The sequence below is a fragment of the Vipera berus genome (assembly GCF_964194415.1).
Source record: "Vipera berus genome assembly, chromosome: 3".
NCBI classification, from domain to species: domain Eukaryota; kingdom Metazoa; phylum Chordata; class Lepidosauria; order Squamata; family Viperidae; genus Vipera; species Vipera berus.
Window position 1 is genome coordinate 89,238,280 of NC_138204.1, and position 19,859 is coordinate 89,258,138.

Below are 19,859 nucleotides of genomic sequence, written 5' to 3' on the forward strand. Positions count from 1 at the left end.
GAATTCCTGAGTCAGCATAGCTGACTCAGGAATTCTGGGAGTTGAAGTCCACGAGTCATAAAAGAGCCGAGGTTGCCGACCCCTGCCTTATCCTCTCTTCTAAAAGAAACCTATTACGTATTTTTTTTCCGCTCGGTCCGTTCCTTGCTTTTCCGAACCCAAAAGTATTCAGAAATACCCGCCCCTCGCTCCCTCCCTCCCTCCCACCTTCCTGTCGAGGCCTACTAAGAGGAAACCGCCGGAGCGCCTCCAACGCCCGCTTCCCCTCGCGCGCCCCGCCCCATATGCCCGGCAAAAAGTGATTGGTTCCCAACAGAGAGCCACGGGAGGGCGTGGCCTCCCGAGTCACGTGCAACAGCACCCCTTCCCACCCCCAACCAATCGGGTGATCGCTTGATACCAACCCCCGGCCGCCGCTACTGCTGCTGCTGCTGCCGCTAGAGCGGCGGGGTTGTTGTACTTCCCCCTCCCCCCCCCCACACACACAAACGCTCCAATTACTCCCTTCCTTCCTTCCTCCCTCCCTCTCCTCCCCAAGATGGCGGCACCGGCGGGCGACTGAGGGGAGGGCCGAGAGCTGGAAGGGAAGAGAAGACGTTTCCCGCCTCGGGCGGATTTTTTTTGTGTGTGTGTTTGTTTTTTGGGTCTTTGCCGCTTCTCCCTCTTTCCCTTCGGCCCTCTAGGAGGATGGTAAAATGACCCAAGTGGGGAAGAAAAAGAAAAGGGCCGCCAACCGCAGCATCTTGCTGGCTAAAAAGATCATCATTAAGGACGGCGGCACGGTGAGAAAGCGGCTGGTGTGGCCGGGCCGGGCGGGGGAGGTTCAGCCAGCCTCAAAGCCGGTGAGGGAAAAAGGGAGGCTGACCGGGCGAGGCGAGGCTTTGTGAGGCCTGCGTTACGGGGTTGAGGGAGCCGACCCGTCAGCTTTGGACCGGCCTCACCGTCCCGAGGCCGCCTCGGGTTTTGTTGTGTTTTGTTTTTTTGCCCGCCTCGAACGACTCGGGTGTAATCGCGTCCTGATGATAAAGGATTCGCGCAAGAGGGAGGGGAGAGAGCGTCCCCCGATATACTCGGTGAGCCTGAGACCGCTTTAAAGCTGGGCTTGAGGGGAACGCGTGTCTTTTAAAAGGCGAATCGTCCCAACTTTTGGGGGGGGACTTTTTTTTGTTTTCTATCCCGTTTTGACGAGGTTCTGATTTGGCTCGGTTTGGTTTCTTTGGAGCGCCCGGGGGCGGGTGGGAGGGGGGGTTGGTGGAAGAAGAGAGATTCGGGGATTTCGAAACGGCGAAGATGAGAATACAGCATGCTTTCTTTCTTTCGTCTGCCCTCTCAACCGCTTAACTTTATAAAATTGTTTCAGCAGGGGTAGGCAACCTCGGCTCTTTTATGACTCATGGACTTCAACTCCCAGAATTCCTGAGCCAGCTTAGCTGGCTCAGGAATTCTGGGAGTTGAAGTCCATGAGTCATAAAAGAGCCGAGGTTGCCTACCCCTGGCCTATACTGACTCTTGGGAAGTTTTGGGGCAGTATTTTTATACTACAGAATCCTTCAGTTAAGAATCGGTCGTTTTCAATGATTTGATATATATATTTTTTATAAGCGGTTAAGTAGTCACTTCGGAGGATGCTTTTGAAAAACTTGGATTGGAATAGCACCATCAAAATATTTAAACCCCTGACTTGTTTTTTTTTTCTTAATCGCTTCGGCGAGTAAGTTTTGTTAAAAGGAAACTGTTCAGATGGGATCGTTGGTTACAAAATAAACGTGAGGTTTAGAAGCGTCAGTTCTGTATATCTTTACACCTGAGGATATCTTTTGGAGAAATGATCTTTAGTTGGGGAACTTGCCCAGTATTTTTTGGTTTGTTTGTTTTATCTGTTTTGTAATAATCACGTAGTCACGTGTAGACATAATTGAACCGAGGAATAAAGCATTGGATGTGATTTTTAGTGATCTGTAGAAATACCAATTAGCAGATGTGTAGGTATTCCTATATATTTGTAGGGTGTGTCTCGCAATTGTGCTATGGACTTCATAGTTTTGTTTTTCAAACTAGACCACTGTAGATTGCCCTTTTGAAATAGAAGATGTGTTTTCCCTGGTGAATAGCTTTCAGTAATGGTAGTAGCAAAGATAGTCAACCTATGGCCTACCTTACAGATCATCCTAAAGATACCTTTATGGGGAGTAAGCATAGGAAGGTTGCTGTAGTAGCAAACTAATCTGGAAAGCCACATACCTTATGGGACGTTGAAGTGATTGCTCTGGGCAGTTATCAGAAGAGCAATAAGGGAAGTTTGCCTCAGTTTGCCACTAAGCACTACTTTATTCTGTTGAATGGTAGAACTAGTTCTGCTTTTGCAGTGATCTGAATCCAGTGGTGCCTGATTGTTATGTGTTTGAATATTTGAATAAAGTTGGTGTCTGTGACATAAGATCCATAGGGTTTAATTTGAGACAAGGTTGTATAAGAAGTGCTTTACATATTTAACATATGCTGTGATTATACCAGTCCATGGTTAATATGCCAGACATGAAAAATATCAGATGTATGCTTAGGGGTATGATAAACAGGCATCAGAGAACTGCAGCAAATTAAAGTGCCCTAATGTGTGTGTCCCTGAGTCTTTAGGGACAGGTTACCTATTTACGTTGCTATCTGAATTCTGAGCAGCTATTATGTTTGCAGTCTGATCCTCAGCTGATTTTGTCTTGCCTTTTGCAGGCGTATTTTCATTTGAGCAATAAAAAAATGCCCTTGAAAATCCCATGTGCATATTAGTAACATGTCAGAGTTCTGAATTTTTAACATTAATAGTCAAAAACATGTGATACCAAATTTATGCCATTGAGTATGATCCTTGCTATTCAAAGATGTGAATAATGTTTCTCTATGCAACATTAATTATGTAGCATTAATAAGGCCTATATTCTTTAAAAGGGAAATAATAGTTACACAAAACATAGGCTTGCTGAAGAAATGTGACCGATCTGTGTAATGCCATGACTGAATGAACGGTAAAGTTTGTTCTGTTGTAATGATAATTTAAATACTGTTAATTGTGGAAAGCTTTGTTGATAATAGTTCTTTAAAATTTGTAGGACCCTTGTTAAGATCCTATTAACTTGTGAAATCTTGGATATATTTCTGTTAAAAGAATCCTCTTTGAAGTATGTTGTTTTGGTATTAAAGAAACAGCCTGGTGGTATTTGAAACAAGATGTTCGGTTACTTAAATTGGATTGTGTGCTACCATCTAGGATATGTGAAATGTTACACAAAAGGTTTGGTACATGGAACAATTAGTATTAGGCGATGTGTCTCTTGAGAGAAACTCTTGGAAGGAAGGCTCTGGGCAGATTGGCATATGAACTGGCATAAGGACAGTGTAGGGTTGACCTGTAACGCCCCTCTGAATTTTATTTCAGTCATTACCTAAAACAACTAGGAGGCTCTGTGTGTTAGTTTAAGGCAAATTGCAACCTACCCAGAACAGTTTGACCAGATTCCTGAAGCACAGTGTGTTTGTTTCACACATGAACAATACATTTTGTGAGCAATTCCTATTATTACCCAATACTAGTAATACTTTGAAAGCTTCTTTCTGCTATGTTTTAGGGTATGCTTCTATCTTTTAAGCTATTTCTTTTTAGTTCGTGGGAAATAGTACTTAATAATACCTCAAATGCACAAGTTTTTCAGAGCTGTGCGCTGTTCTTCAAAGAATAAGTAGTACAAAGTGCTCTTTTCTTTTTTTATAAATATACTATCAAGAGAAAGGAGTTATACTTAAGATTCATCCTGCACTGAAGTAAGCTGTTCTTGCTCTAATGCCACCTATTATTAAATTGCTAAACAGTCAGTTATAAATTTTAGTCAGTATAAACCTATGAATGGAGCTGGCTTTATAGATTTTGATACAGCAAGTACATGAACTCAGAACAATAAAACTGGCGTTTTCAGGGGTCCTGCACTTTCCAAAATGTTTCACATTTTGTAATTGTATAAAATAGTGTAGAGAAAGAATTTACTGTAGATTTAAGAATCAATCTTAAATTTTTCTTTTGTATTTCCATACTTCACGTTTGTTCTTTTTGGACTGGTGAAGATGATATTATTTTTTAAAGAAACTTTTATTCCTTTTTCAGTGTTATTCATTCATATTATAGCTTATGAAAAGACATACTTTAGATTTCAGAGATGCCACATTAAACTTTTGGGATTCAAAGTCATATTTGTAGGGATTAAGCCAGAAGTCAAATGTGGAACATCAAAACTATTACTTTCCAATAATTACATTCCTGGATTTTTGAAAAATTAGTGATCACATATGCTGATTCTTGAAGACTTGCAGAAACTGCTTTAAAAATTTTCTTGTACTTTTGATCTATTACTGCCAGCGTCAATTGTGGCCTAGTACTGTTGTGCAGCTGGATAAATGGAGAATGAATTTATTGTTGGTTATAAAGTTACCTTTCTCATTCTTGAAGAAAATAGAGAGTTGCAGCATTTCCTCTTGCATTTCTTAATCTCTTACGCTTCTTAAGTGTATGGTACTGTACAAGACAAGGCTATTATCATTTTTCATGCAGTGATGCAGTTGGTCCTTGAGTTAACCATTCACTGATCGAAGTTATGCCCAAGCTGAACAAAGGGACTTAAAACTGGTCCCTGAAGTTATGGCTGCGTAGCACCCCATAATCACGTGATCAAAATTTCAGAATTGGACAGCCTGCCTTATGATTACAGGAGTGCTTCAGCTTTCCTGCCTGCCATTCTCCTTCCATCTATGCCCTTTGGAACCCCTGGGCTCTGCTGCCCAAGCCATTCTAGCTTATCTTTGTCATCTTCTTGCTCCCATTGCTGACCAAGCACAACTGTCCAGGCTGTACTAGAGGCAAAAGCTAGCTGCACAGTGCTTTCTTCCCACGGTCACCCATGGCAATGATCTCATGTGGCTAAGCAGCTGGCCTGCTCCAGCAAGAGGGGAATGCTACAGACTCAATCCAGGAATTTCAGCTGGTGGGGTCTAGGGGGCAGAACTTTTCCGCTGTGTCCCCGCTCTTTGGAACATCTTGCTGATGGAGGCGAAATCCTCCCCCGCCTTCCTGGCCTTTCAGAAGAGCTTCAAAACCTGGCTCTGCTGAATGGTTAGTGCCCTGATGGGAGCACCTTATGCTAGAAGTAGCGGAGAGAGAGTAAGAGAGAAGTAGAATAAGTAGAATAAGAGAGAAGATCCCATCTCCATTCCGCTGGTGTACTTGGGTCCTAGTTTTATCCAATTCCTGTTAATTTTAATCTTTTTTATGTGTGTGCTTTTACTGTATTGTAAACCACACATACCCACTTTAGATTGCGTGATGAGTGAGATATAATAAATTTAATAAAATAGAAGGGGCCAGGGCAGGCATGCCTCATCAGCAGTGAGAGCAAGAAGAAGGGAAAGATCAGCTGCAATGGTGGCATGCAGGGTGGTTGGCTGGGCTGGAGCAGCAGTTTTGCATTGTGCTGCTGGGATTTCCTGGGGCGGCTTAGGGCTTTGTGCCATGCTTCTGTGGCTTTCTGGAACACTGCAGCTTTGCACCACGGTATGGTGCTTTCCAGGATCTGGTGGCTTTGAGCTGCACTGTTAGGCCAAGTTGGGGCAGCTAAGGCTTCCAAGGGCGGCTGCAGTGTCATGCTGCACTGCAGGTCAGGGGCTTTTGCAGCTGCAGAGCCGTGGTGCTCCAAGAAGCCCCTGACCTGGAGTGTGGCAAGCAACCTCAGAGCCTCATAGTTCAAGCTCTGCTTGCTACTTCACAGGATAGGGTGCAGGAGGACAGCCAACAGGACAGAGATGGGGGGAGGAAATAGGCAGGTTGGGAAAGTTGGAGGCAGTCTCTTACCTTACCGAAGCTCAGGGCTAGGAGGGATCAAGTCCTGGAATGACTTGTATTGGATGGGTGCCTGCTTAATGACCTGTGATTCTTGATTAACAAGTGCTGGGATTACAGTTGTCAAGTGGTACAATCGCATGACGACTTGCTCTGCCTAGTAACAAAAAATCTGGTTCCAGTATTAATTATACAGGACTAACTGTATTTCATATATTTTGCGTGAAGAAGATCCCAATTTAAATCTTAAATAGCACTGGTAAGATATTTGGAAACAGGATGCCTAACACAATGGAAAGCCAGTGGAAGTCATATTCAAAATCATTGGAATGGCTGCAGGGAGATACTGTTACTGTCATGGTTCCAACACATTAACACCAGGTTTCTGTGTGCTGCATCAGCCTCGAGCTCAGGGTAGGGGCGGAGGGGTGGCAGTTGTCATCAAGGAGGCCCTTTGTCCGCGGGAAGCCACTGCCCCGCAGATAGGCGGATGTGAGTCCCTCCTCCTGAGGTGGGGCCCTGGAGGTCAGTTGGGCCTGTTGCTCGCATACCTTTCTCCCAGCTGCGTGGCAATGGCCCTGCCCGAGCTGCTCGACGCTCTCTCGGGGTTGGCGGTTGAGTTTCCCAGACTTATGGTCCTGGGGGATTTCAACTTGCCTTCCTTGGGGGAGACGTCGGGAGTGGCCTGAGAGTTCATAGCTTCCATGATGGCCATGGACCTGACCCAGATTATTCAGGGTCTGACCCACGAGGGGGGAAACACGCCCGACCTTATTTTTATCTCCGGGCAGTGGCTTAATGGTCTGGGTGGGGTTTCTCCATCTACTCAACCCCTCTCATGGACAGATCGTTATCACCTGCGGCTGGGCCTCCGTCATGCCACCTCCCGCTGCTGGGAGGCGGAACCGACCAGGTGGTTCTGCCCCAGACGCCTGATGGACCCGGAAGGATTTCAGACGGCGCTTGGACTGATTCCTGCCTCCCTTTCCCACAGCCCAGTCAAGACCTTGGTTAACGCCTGGCAACGGGCTGCTTCTGAGGCTCTTGACTGCGTTGTGCTTTGCGGCCTCTTACCCGGCGCAGGTCCCGGTTGGCCCCTTGGTTTTCCGTGGACCTTCGGGAGATGAAGCGCCGGAGGAGGGGCCTAGAGAGCATTTGGAGATCCAGTCGGTCTGAATCTGACCGAACACAGTTAAGATCTTTTACCAGATCTTACCTTGTGGCAATGGAGGTGGCGAAGCGTGCTTACTTCGCCACCCTCATTGCGTCTGCAGATAATTGCCCGGCCGCCCTGTTTAGGGTGACACGTTCCCTTTTAAATCAGGGGACAGGGGAAGATCCCTTGTGGGGATGGGCCGAGGAGTTTAGTCAGCATCTGCTGGACAAAGTCGCTCAGATTCGGACCGGTCTGGACTCTGACTGGGCAGTATCTGATGGGGAAACGACGGGTCTGGCCGATATTATTTGGGAGGAGTTTGACCCTGTGACTCCGGATGAAGTGGACAGGATCATGGGTAGATTGAGTGCCGCCACGTGTTTGTTTGCACAGGTTCGCCTGGTGCGCCAGTTGCGACCCTATCTGGACCAAGATGCTTTACGTACGGTCACTCATGTGCTCGTCACCTCCCGGGTAGTTTACTGCAATGCTGTCTACATGGGGCCGCCCTTGAAGACCACCCGGAGGCTTCAGCTGGTGCAGAATGCGGCCGTGCGGGTTGTCATGGGAGCATCCCGATACTTCCATATTACACCCCTCCTGCATGAGCTGCATTGGCTTCCGGCTGCCCTCCGGGTGAGATTCAAGGTGCTGGTTCTTACCTATAAAGCCCTACATGGCTTAGGCCCGGGATATTTGCAGGACCGTCTGCTGCCAGGAACGTTTTCCCATCGCCCTGTGCGCTCACACAGGGAGGGCCTCCTCAGGGTGCCGTCAGCCAGACAATGTCGGCTGGCGACCCCCAGGGCGAGGGCCTTCTCTGTTGGGCACCTGCTTGGTGGAATCAACTCCCCCGGGAGCTCCGGATGGCCCAGACCTTCGGTCCTTTCACCGTGACCTTAAGACATAGCTTTTCCAACAGGCTGACCTGGACTGATGATAATGGGGTTTTTAATTATGATTTTAAATGTTTTTATTGGTTTTAGTGGGACTTTGACACAATTTAATTCTTTTTTAATATTTGTATTCATTTGTATTTTATTGTTGTTAGCCGCCCTGAGTCCTTCGGGAGATAGGGCGGCATACAAGTCTCATTATAAATAAATAAATTAATTAAAGAATTTTAAGGCAAGAATTATTCCTTAGAGAACATTTTATTCAGGAAACAAAAGTATTGGCACTACATAGTTCAGACATGTCAAACTCGCAACGCCATGTGACGTTGCGCGACGTATCGGAGCTTTTTCCCCATTGCCAGCAATGGGATGGGCGTGGTTTCTTCATGACGTGTCCGGCCCGTGGGCCAGCAATTTGACACCCCTGACATAGTTGTACCCAAAACTAGATTCCCTTCCCCCCCCCATACAAAGTAACAAGTTGCAAGTCCCACGCCCACGAAACAGTCATAAATCACATTCTCCAATTAGCCCGGAGTGCTGGCTCTCCCCAGCTCCTCAGCCCACCAGGAGCTGCATTGTTATTGTGGCTAGCTGAGCTCAAGCGTTCACCCCATCCCCCCCTTCAGCACCTAATTTCTAAACAAAAGAAAAAGCATGTTAAAAGCAAAGTAAACATGGCTGCAATTTCCATCAGTTGTCAGAGCAGGAACATCCAATGTTACAATGTTGACCGTTACTACCGTAGATCAGGCCTGGGCAACATATGACATGTGGTCTGCTGCCATTAAAAAAAAACAAAAAATCTGAAAATCCATTGCTGCCAAAAGCTGCTGTTACCAGGAAGGAACCTACCCCAAAACATGTACTGCCAAGCACCTCCAACATTTACTGGCCTCATCTTCATAGCTGCTGTTGCACTGCTGGCTGCCAAACAGCTGATTGGCCTGTTAGCTATTTATGGCCCATGATTATTTTTTAATTTATCAATATGGCCCTTTCCCTCCTACAAGTTCTTTAGGCCTGCTCTGCAGTAGATGTCCGCAAAAAGCATTTAATGGTAATAGAGCTTCACCTGAAGATAGAACAATTACCTTGAGTAGATTTGAATAGAGTAGAGCTGGAAGGAACCTTGGAGGCCTTCTAGTCCAGCCCCTGCTCAAGCAGGAGAACCTATACCATCTCAGACAAGTGTCTGTCTAGACCAGGGGTGTCAAACTGCCGGCCCGCGGGCCGGACGCGTCACGACGAAACCGCGCCCGCCCCATTGCCGGCAATGGGGAAAAAGCTCCGATACGTCGCATGACATCACGTGACGTCGGGAGTTTGACATGCCTGGTCTAGACACTAGTCTCTTCTTAAAAATCTCCAGGGATGGAGCGCCAAGGCAAGCTGTTCCACTGGTTAATGGTTTTCAATGTCAGGCAGTTTCTCCTTAACTCCAGGTTCCTTGTCTCTTTGATCAGTTTCCAACCATTGTTTCTTGTCCTTCCCTCTGATGCTTTGGTGAATAACGTGACCCCCTCTTCTTTTTCGGCAGCCCCTCAAATACTGGAATACTGCTATCATATCTCCTCTGTTCCTTCTTTTTCTTTAGACTAGCCAAACCCAAATCCCACAGCTGTTCTTCGTATGTTTTAGTCTCTTCTCTGATTTTTTCCCCAAACTCTCAACATCTTTTTTGTGAAACGACCAAAATTATCTGCAGTATTCCAGGTGTGATCTTACTAGGGTTTTATAAAGCGGCTACTAATACTTTGCGTGATCTTGATTCTATGCCTCTGAACTGCAGGAATTGCATTTAAATACCTACGTTTTTAGAAACGGAGAAAAACTAAGGTATTTCTTTCTGCTTTAACATTGTGTGTAATGAAGTAACAATAGTCCCCTAGATGCTGCACCTCCATATTGGGACTGATCTAAAGCAACGGTTAATGTAAGCAACAGTTAAATGTAAATCTGTTGTTTTTCGTTCCTTCATTCTGTCCCATTTTGTGACGTACCTTGACACAAAATTTAGAAGAATTGAAAAGTTTTATTTTTGTGGTTGAGGCTAATGAAAACATTTTCTAGTCATGTATTTTGGATGATAAACTATGGATATTTTGAATAATAATCTGTTATGCTAGAGAAGATGGCAGGAAATGTCACCAATTTACCTTCGGTGTGGGACTGTTTTTGTAGCAAAATTTAATAGCAGATCAATAGGCCAATCAACTCAACCCCAAAATAGCCCAATCAAGGAAATACCAACTCAGCCTGATCAAGGAGCTGCCAAGAACACTGACCAACATTGACAGGGTAGGCCACTTATACATAAACAGGGGAAAAAAACTCACTGCCTTCTAGCACTTAGAATGTTTCCTATGTCTGCAAGAAAACAACCTACCATATTTTTTGGACCATAAGACGCACTTTTTTCCCCAAAAGTGGGGGGGAAAACGAGGGTGCGTCTTATGGTCCGAAGGTGATCCGTATGGCCAGCCCCAACCTCCGCAAGTGGAAAGCAAGGGAGATTGCCAGGAGCACGAATCGGCACGTGCTGAGAAACGCCGATCTCACGCTCCTGCACTCTCCCTCGCTCGGTTTCAGCTTCCCTTGCTACAAGAGAAAGCAGGCTGAAACGGAGTGAGGGAGATTGCCTGGAATGCGAATCAGCTGATCTCGCGCTGCTGCAATCTGCCTCGTTTCAGCCTGCTTTCTCTTGTAGCAAAGGAAGCTGAAACCGAGCGAGGGAGTTTTCAGGAGCGCAAGATCGGCCAATTCGCATTTCTGGCAATCTCCCTCACTCCGTTTCAGCTTGCTTTCTGCAAGAGAAAGCCGGACTGCAGGGCCACCTCCGCGGGTACTGCTCTAATGCAGAGAGGGAAGGACAAAGAGGGAAGGAAGGAAGGAAGGAAGGAAGGAAGGAAGGAAGGAAGGAAGGAAGGAAGGAAGGAAGGAAGGAAGGAAGGGACAATGGGAGAGGCAGGGAGAGAAAGAGAGGGAGAGAGAAAGAGAGGGAGAGAGAGAGAAGGAGAAAGAATTTTTTTTCTTGTTTTCCTGCTCTAAAAACTGGGTGGGTCCGGTGCGTCTTATGGTCTGAAAAATATGGTAATTCAGAGAGCACCAACGACCCCATAATAAAATAGCTCATTGCTGTGGCAAGAACGCTTAACTCTGTTAACTTTTTTGACCAGGAGCACATGTAAAATATTTTGATTAGATGTTATATATGTTCATACAAATTATTGCTACGGGGAGTTTTCTTATTTAGAAAATGGCTGCTACAGTGGGAGTTTCCAATAACAGTAGAATCCAAGCTGCTGAACTTGGTCCTTGCTATCCTGTCCTCCAGGATACTCATTATAAACCAGGGGTCTTCAGACTTGGCCCTTTTATGACTTGTGCACTTCAACTCCCAGAATCCCTCAGCCAGCGTGCCTGGCTGAGGAATTCTGGGAGTTGAAGTCCACAAGTCGTAAAAGGGCCAAGTTTGAAGACCCCTGTTACAAACCCTTAGCTGGCTTTTTTCCCACTAGGGACATGGATACATTTATTAAATACTATGGAGCTCCAGCCACTTATATATATATTCATAGTCATAGTCATGCCGGCCACATGACCACGGAGTCGTCCTTGGACAAGCGCTGGCTCTTCAGCTTTGAAACGGAGATGAGCACCGGCCCCTAGAGTTGGAAACGACTAGCACGTACGTGCGGGCGAACCTTTACCTTATATATCCTGTCATACCAAATAGCATAGTTCCTTAAATAACAGCGTGAACAAAAAAATTAGGAATTCATACAGTATGTTGAACACTGTAATTAATAAATGATCACTTTCCCTTTCCTTAGCAGGGTTCTTTCAGTATGTTAACATATAGCCTTTAATTAAAGAAATGAAACCAATGTTTAAAATAAAGATGGCATACTGCAACACAGTTTTATTTCCAAGAATGCCTATAGATTCCACATTGGCTCCAAAGGCGCGTGTGTGTTTATGTGTGTGTGTGTGTGTGTATGTATGTATGTATGTATGGTATGTATGTATATGTATGTGTGTGTGTGTGTGTAGATTTTCACGGGTATAGGTATGTAGGTCTTGGCGTATTCGGGTCTTTTCCTGTGTAAAATTGAGAGTGTCTTGGCGATGTTTCGACACCAGCCTGAAGATGATGAGTGGGAGCTCGTCGAAACGTCGCCAAGACACTCTCAATTTTACACGGGAAAAGACCCGAATACGCCAAGACCTACCTACCTACCTACCTACCTACATACATACATACATACATATGTATTTTCTTTAATTAAAGGCTATATGTTAACATACTGAAAGAATCCTGCTAAGGAAAGGGAAAGTGATCATTTATTAATTACAGTGTTCAACATACTGTATGAATTCCTAAATTCTTTGTTCACGCTGTTATTTAAGGAACTCTGCTATTTGGTATGACAGGATGCAGTGTGGCTTTAGATTGTATTCCAGTGTTCTAGAAGTCAAAATATTGGAAGAAAATTAGTAGAAAAAATTGTTTCTGTTTTAGTGCTTGTACAGCGTTTACCACTAGTGTCTTTTTATAGAATCCCTTAGAACTGCCTTGGATTAGCTACTAATTCTCTTTCCCCCTCCCCCACCCTTTCTGCACCATATAAGCATTGTAAGAGAAGGAAGGAAGTACTGAGGGAAGCAGCAACTGTGGTGATTTACTGTATTTGCTTAGCAAAAGAAAGGGAATTGTTACACAAGGCTACAGTACTAACCATATACTGATGCTGTGAACAGGAGCTGCTTTATATATGAGAAAAAAGGAAGTGGGATGTAACGATTATCAGGCTTATTTATTTATCAAATTGCACATAAAGTATTTTGATTAGATGTTATGCATACTCGTACAAATTATTGCTATGAGGAGTTTTGCATAGCCACCCATCTCACCAAAAGCAACTCTGGGCAACACACAACAATCAGATTAAAAACCACAGATATATATATATATATATATAAAATAAAGCCAACATTTAGAAATAAATAGTACAACAAATATACCAACCCCTAGGTGAAGAGAGATTAGAAATAACCACCTCAACAATGGAGCCATCTAAACATGTCTCTGTCTCCCTGGGAATCCCAGGCCTAATAACATAACCAAGTCTTGAGGGCCTTCTGAAATCTCAAAAGGGATGGAGCTAATTTAATGTTGGTGAGAAAAATGTTCCACCAGGTGGGTACCACTGCAAAGGAGGCACGTCTCCTGAGACCCACCAAATGTAGATCCCTAGTTGATGGTTACCTGCAGCCTGCTTTCTCTGCCAGATCTAAAATGTGTACACTGCATAGGTTTCAACAAATTCTCAGTGACCATAGTAACAAGCCCATACATATGTTATTTCTAGGCCTCTCATGATGCAGGTTGTTGTCTCTAATCTCATGCTGCAGCATTAAAATAAAGCAGGATCTCAGGAATAAATGCCAAGTCCCTTTCTGCCTAGAACTGCAAAAGAATCTGAGCTGTTCAACCATCTTGGATGGTTGAAGCTCCAGTTGCTTATTATGAACCAAAACGAGCAAGGGATTGAGCAAGATTATTCCTGTTCCTCTGCTGTTCCAATGTTGGTGGGAAGGCAAAGACTCCATGCATTTTAAAAACCAGGTCTCCCACCACCACCCTATTGTTAAACACTGTTTGTGTGTATTGACATACACAAATCGTCCTGCAATTCCAGATAAAGTAAGTGCTAAGATTCCTTCAGCAAAACTTTTCAATGCTGACAGCTCGATCCTTGTATTTCCTACTCTTTTTTTCCCTATGGGGAAAAAAGAGCTTATGAAACAGTGAAGAAGCTGTTCTTTTACTGCTTTTTGGAACCCTGATGCAAAATCCAGTTCAGATTGATGATGATGATGATATTCCGTGTTTCTGACTTCGTTGTTCTATGGGCCAGGTCTTTTCACATCTTTTGATCTTGTTCCTTCTTCTTTGAGTTGTTCTATGCTCTGATATCAGCTTTGATGGTGTCCAGCCACTGGGTTCTTTGACGGACTGGTTTCCTTTTGCCGCTAACTCTTCCAAACATAATTGCTTTCTTCAGTGAATTCCCCCACGTGACATGGCCAAAATAAGTGAGACACGTATTTGTGATTTTGCCTTCCTTCCAGTGACATGTCTGGTGTTATGTGTACCAGTACTTGCTTGTTAGTATTAGTGAAAATATATTGAAAATTTTGTTAATTGACTAGGTTACAACTAGAAGTGTATTAATTTGACTATTTTGACTATGTGATCACTAAGGGAATCAGAGAGGGAATCGCTGTTGATGCAACCTGAACTATTTACAACTTGTTATTTTGACTACCCAACCACCGTATCGCTTCACAAATACATGTATATGTAAATATTAAAAAATCAATAAAACTTGTATAAAAAAATTATTTAATTTCCTATGAGGAGATGAGCAAACAAGTTCTTAATTCTGGTACTTAAGAATTCTCCTTGCTGGGACTCTTGAACTAGCTCCTTTTCAGGAGACAAAATATGTCTGCAGGAGAAGTGGGATTTGGAAGCTAGTCCTACCACCACAAAGGCATCTTGACTAAAGAAGAGGTGTGGAGAGAGAACTACTTTTGGCTTTTATTCTCCAGACTTTATTTAAATTATAGCATTTTCAGTGGCTGAAGAAGTATGTCTAACCCAAGGCATAATTTGTTACATTTATCTGCAGAGAAAAATAATGCATTGTTGAAATGTCTCTGAAGGGCAGGAAAGAATAAATGGAATCCATTTTTTGCTCAGACTCATAAACATTAAATTATAGTTTTAGCATGTACCTTTGGCTGTGTTGTTCATTTTCTGACTTCTAATATTATTTTTCCTTCCCCACTGTTTTTATTACTACTATAAGTAAAGTAACATTCCTGTTTTTTCCTCTTAGCCTCAAGGAATAGGTTCTCCTAGTGTCTACCATGCTGTCATCGTTATATTTTTGGAATTTTTTGCTTGGGGACTTCTAACAGCACCTACATTGGTGGTAAGTGCTAACATTTTTCTAAATCCAGTATTCAGTTTTAGATACGGTTTTTTGATTTAATTAAAAGTGCACTACAGTAGTCCAGATGTACCATTTCTATCTTTTCAGCCATAAAGATAACCATTTTTCTTCTCAATTTTAAAATTAAAGTTGATTTTAAGATTCAGGTTGATAAACTCCAAATATAATTTGCTATTTTGGCAGCAAAATGCAGTTAAATGTAAATTCTGTTGAAGAAAAATGAAATTGGATTTCCATATTCCTAGTTGTTATGCTGCAATTACATGTCCAAACTAAAGTCTTTGCAGATGAATTCCTTTAAAATAATTTTAAAGGTTGCTTCATTTACCAATTCCTTTTTGTTTTAAAGCAATGTTTCTTAAACTCTTTTCTTTTAGGAACCTTTTCCACTTTTAAAAATTATGAAAATAATGCTTTTCTTTGTATGGGTTATATTTATTGATATTTACTCTATTAAAAAAATGGAATGGATGCTTTTGCTGTCATTACCACTTCTCACATTTATTTGATAGTGTTTTAATATTGAATTATGAGAAGTCTTGGGGGGTCCTTTAAGAAATAGTGTTTTTGACAACAAATTTTTTTGAAATTATCTATTCAGTTAAATCTAGAAGTGATTTAGGAGAGGATTATATTTGAGTTGTTTGAATTTTTTTACATAAAGTTGTACAGAACAATGAGAACAATTTTTGAACATTTATTCATTTGTTTTAGATATGTTGTGATGTAATGCATTCCCTGTAATTAGCAAATTGCTTTATTAAAGCCAGTTTGTAACAGTTTAAAATGCATAGAGTTATAGGTTATTTGTTCTCAAATAAATATTCTGTTCTCAGTTAAAAATTCATAAAGAAACCTGGTTTGACTGGTGGTATTAATGAGTGCGGGAACAATACTTTCCTGATTATAGTTGAATTGTTTATAGAGGATGAGAAACATTTCAAAAAATCCATTAGAAACTAGTTTTTATTAATTAGGTGAATTGCTGCTCAAGGAGTTGCGTAATGTATAAGTACAATTATATTTGAATACAGTTATTGTAGATAAAATAACAGCTCTGCCTGTTGTTTTTCCTGCATGCCCATCTCACGGTAAAATAAATACCATTTTTGAGAAGAGACCAACTTGATGGTAGTATCTAGCCAGCCTTGGAGCATCTTGGAAACTATTAATCAGGGTCGGTCCTGGTAATGCTTGGATGGGAGACCACCCCCCAAAAATATCAGAACTATATACTAGCCTGGCAAATCAGAAGAAAATAAATACATTACTGAAGAAGGCATGGCAAACCACTTCTGTATTGTTATTTTAAAAAGTATATGGATGTATCCATTGGATCTTTCAGCAGTTAACCTCAGGTCAAAGATAGTTACTGTAACTTGTTTTTTTTTAATAGCTTTCAAATCAGTATAAAAGAATTGTGTAAATCGCAAGCATTTAGGCACTGAGATATAAATCTCAGATAATAACGTTCTGATTTCTATAAAAACATACTAATATTTCTAGTATTTCAGAACCCTAAATGCACAAAAGGAACCAAAGTGATTCCTAATCCCTCAGAACACAAGATGAAAAAGACATTTATGCTTATATTTTCTTTTCTTATTCAACCCTTCCCTGAGGAGGAGGAGTCAGTCCTTCTTTGCACTTATTTCTTGAAATCCTAACGACCACACAATCACAACTTTTATAATAAATCTGAAGTTTCATGTAATTAGGCAAAGTTGATGCGTAAGGGAAATTTATTTCTTTAAACCTTGATCTTCTTTATTTGGACAGTTTAAAAAAGTTGCACTGGTCTCTTCATACTTGTCATGTGCATAATTATTTTACAGGTTTTGCATGAAACCTTCCCAAAGCATACATTTTTAATGAATGGCTTAATCCAAGGAGTAAAGGTAAGAACTGATTGACTACTGAATACTTCATGTTCAGATAGTTAGAATAATAGATTGTAAAGATGCTTTAAGACAATGGAGTCTCTAAACCTAGCTCATAAAAAAAAGCATGTTCAAGCAGATCATGTGGTAGGACTAGTGATTGGTGACTAAAATATCTATCTTTTCCCATTCCTGTTGTGCTGCTCTTCCATACATATTGAGGAAAAAGTTTTCTTCAACTACACCTAAGCTTTCTCACGCTAATAATAATAATGCTTTTCATCTATCATTGTTTATGCTTCTAGTGACCGGTACAAACCAGAAACGCTTTCTTGACAGATTTGCCTGCTTGATAATCCTTCTTTCTTAATCCTTTGATTTTTAGTGGAAAAGTCTTTCCCCCAATTTTTTTCTAGAATTCTCCCCTCCCCCGAGCTGTGGCCTTCTACTTTCTGCACTAGAAACACTCCCTATGTCTTTGATGCTGTATAGTATATTTAAAGAAAATAATATGAGAGTGAACTTCAAAGACATGCACATACATTAAATTGAATTCATTTTTATATTCTTAAGTCAGTAACCTTGTAAAGCAGACATGTCAAACACAAGGCCCGGGAGCCGGATGCGGCCCGCGAAGTGGTTTCATGTGGCCCGCGAAGCCATCCTGGAAACAGTGAGGGAACGGCCCCCACTGCCTTGGCCCTGGCCCAGGGACCCTCTTTCTGCCAGAGACCCTCAGATCTGTCCCACTCCTGCCCAGGCCCCCATAGGCATCTTTGATGCGAACGATGTAGAGCTGGCCATGCCCACCCAGTAGGCCATACGCACTCTAGCCACGCCCAACCAGTAGGCCACGCCCACCCAGACCACACCCACCCGGCCCCCTGAGGGCAACCGCAATGCTGATGTGGCCCTCAATGAAATTGAGTTTGACACCCCTGTTGTAATCGTTGTGGTTCAGTAGGGACCATTACACATTCCATTCTGGATTCCAAAGGATTTCATATAGACTATACATGGCAGCCCTAGAGTGTTTGGCAATATATCACCTTCCTCTTCTGACTCTCTAGAGAAGAGAACAGTGGGTTGTGACTCTGGTGGACATCAATAAATTTATTTATTGATTCCCCCCCCCCCCGGCTCCCACACCGCCTTTATTTGGCCAAATCAAGACATCTTACATTCCTAAAGCTCCCATTTCCTCTTTTCTCCACAACAGCAACCTTACGAGGTGGGTTGGATTGAAAGGGAGTGATTGGCCCAGATTCATCCATACAGCTGTTGTGCTTAAGGAAAGACTAGAGCTCATGGTCTCCTGGTTTCAAGCCACAGCCACTACATCAAGCTGGAAATAGGTCTCACTTTTCCCCTTGTTCTGCCTAAATATATTGTGATGTATTATGCAGTAGATAAAGGAATGTGCACCGTAGAGCACTTATAAAAACCATTAGTCCACGTGTTATGTACAATTTGTATTCTAGACTAAAATAAATTTTCTTTCCTGGTCGTTTGGTGATTATTCACGCTTATGGTACTCTGTGTGTGTGTGTGTGTGTGTGTGTGTGTGTGTGTGTGTGTGTGTGTGAGAGAGAGAGAGAGAGAGAGAGAGAGAGAGAGAGAGAGAGATATTGGGGGAACTTGTTTTTTAATGGGGAAGTCATGGCCACTACACTCCTGTAGTGCCATTTCTTTGTGTAGGATGAATTTCTGTTTAATTCACAGGGTTTATTGTCTTTTCTGAGTGCTCCTCTGATTGGAGCTCTGTCTGATGTTTGGGGCCGAAAATCATTCCTGCTGCTAACAGTATTTTTTACCTGTGCACCGATTCCACTGATGAAGATCAGTCCATGGTTAGTATATAAAGTCTGCTTTTTATATGCTGGTCAAATAAATCCTGTAGAGTGAGTTTCATCATCTGTCTGTTTTAAAATAGAGTAAATATTGTCTGTTTTTGCCTAAGCAAAATCCCATTCTTCACCTGGTGCATACATAAAATGCATACACAAAATTTCATTTGGATTTAACAGATATTCTGCTTTAATGGACACCATTTGTCCCATTAGCACAGACATGTCAAAGTCGCGACATCACGTGACGTCGCGCAACGTATCGGGACGGTTTTGCCATTGCCAGCAACGGGGTGGGTGCGGCTTCTGCATGATGCGTCCAGCCCACGGGCCAGCAGTTTGACACCCCTACATTAGTACATCAAATTGAAAGATTAATACAGATAATCCACATTTAATAGCCCTAATTGTGACTGGAATTTCCATCGCTAAGCAAAGCGGTCGTTAAGCAAAACATCACACGACTGCATCATTTAGCAAAGGCAAGTCCAATAGTTCCAGTTTCTAAGACCGATTTTGTCATTAGATGAGGTCCTCGTGCTTCTTCTGCCCTGTCATGCTCACCTCCACTTCATCTCCTTCATCTCCTCTCCCTCTGCTTACTCTTGATCCAGCCTTCCTCCCTGCAAAGTGGCCCTGGAGGACTCGTCTCTTGCATTCGTAGGAGAAAGGCTGGGCTGAGAGCAAGCAGAGGAGCCGTGCGTAGGCTCTGACAGCTCTGGCCTTGCCTCCAGCCCTTGCTGAAGCCCGCAGGCCCGGTCTCCAGGAGTGCTTCCAATGTGAGTGGCAGAGCACATGCTGCACCGCCAGGAAGCCCTGATCCCTCAGCTTCTGCCACCACTTCCAACAGTGCCCCCAGCACAGCCTCCACCTTCCCCTGGGGAAACCACCATTGCCTCTCTTACCTTGCTTGGCAATAGAGAGCACCAGACCTCGCCACCCCGTTTCCTCCTCCCCAGCCAGGCCTGGCAAGCACTTTTCAGCTGATCAGAATCTGCAGCCCTGCCGCACTCATCGTGTGCATCCTAGGGCTGCACTGTCACCCAGTGCCTGGATCCCGGGCCAAGTGCAGGAAGAAGGAGGAGGAAGAGGAGGAGGAGGAAGTCAGCTGGAGGCAGGGGCGGGAGAGGAAGCGTAGCTTTGCAGTGGAGTGCAGGGTGGCCAAAAGGACAGAGGG

At 43.3% G+C, this 19,859-nt stretch overlaps 1 protein-coding gene across 1 annotated transcript in view; it reads left to right on the top strand.

Moving 5' to 3' along the window:
- The first annotated feature begins 528 nt into the window (after window positions 1-528).
- Window positions 529-19,859, top strand: part of MFSD14A (major facilitator superfamily domain containing 14A) — a 28,652-nt gene continuing 9,321 nt past the window's right edge. The window contains exons 1-4 of the mRNA XM_081325768.1: window positions 529-782; window positions 14,839-14,934; window positions 16,791-16,853; window positions 18,558-18,685. Coding sequence (XP_081181894.1) covers window positions 696-782; window positions 14,839-14,934; window positions 16,791-16,853; window positions 18,558-18,685 — 374 coding nt within the window. The 5' untranslated portion in view covers window positions 529-695. The remainder of the gene's footprint in view (window positions 783-14,838; window positions 14,935-16,790; window positions 16,854-18,557; window positions 18,686-19,859) is intronic.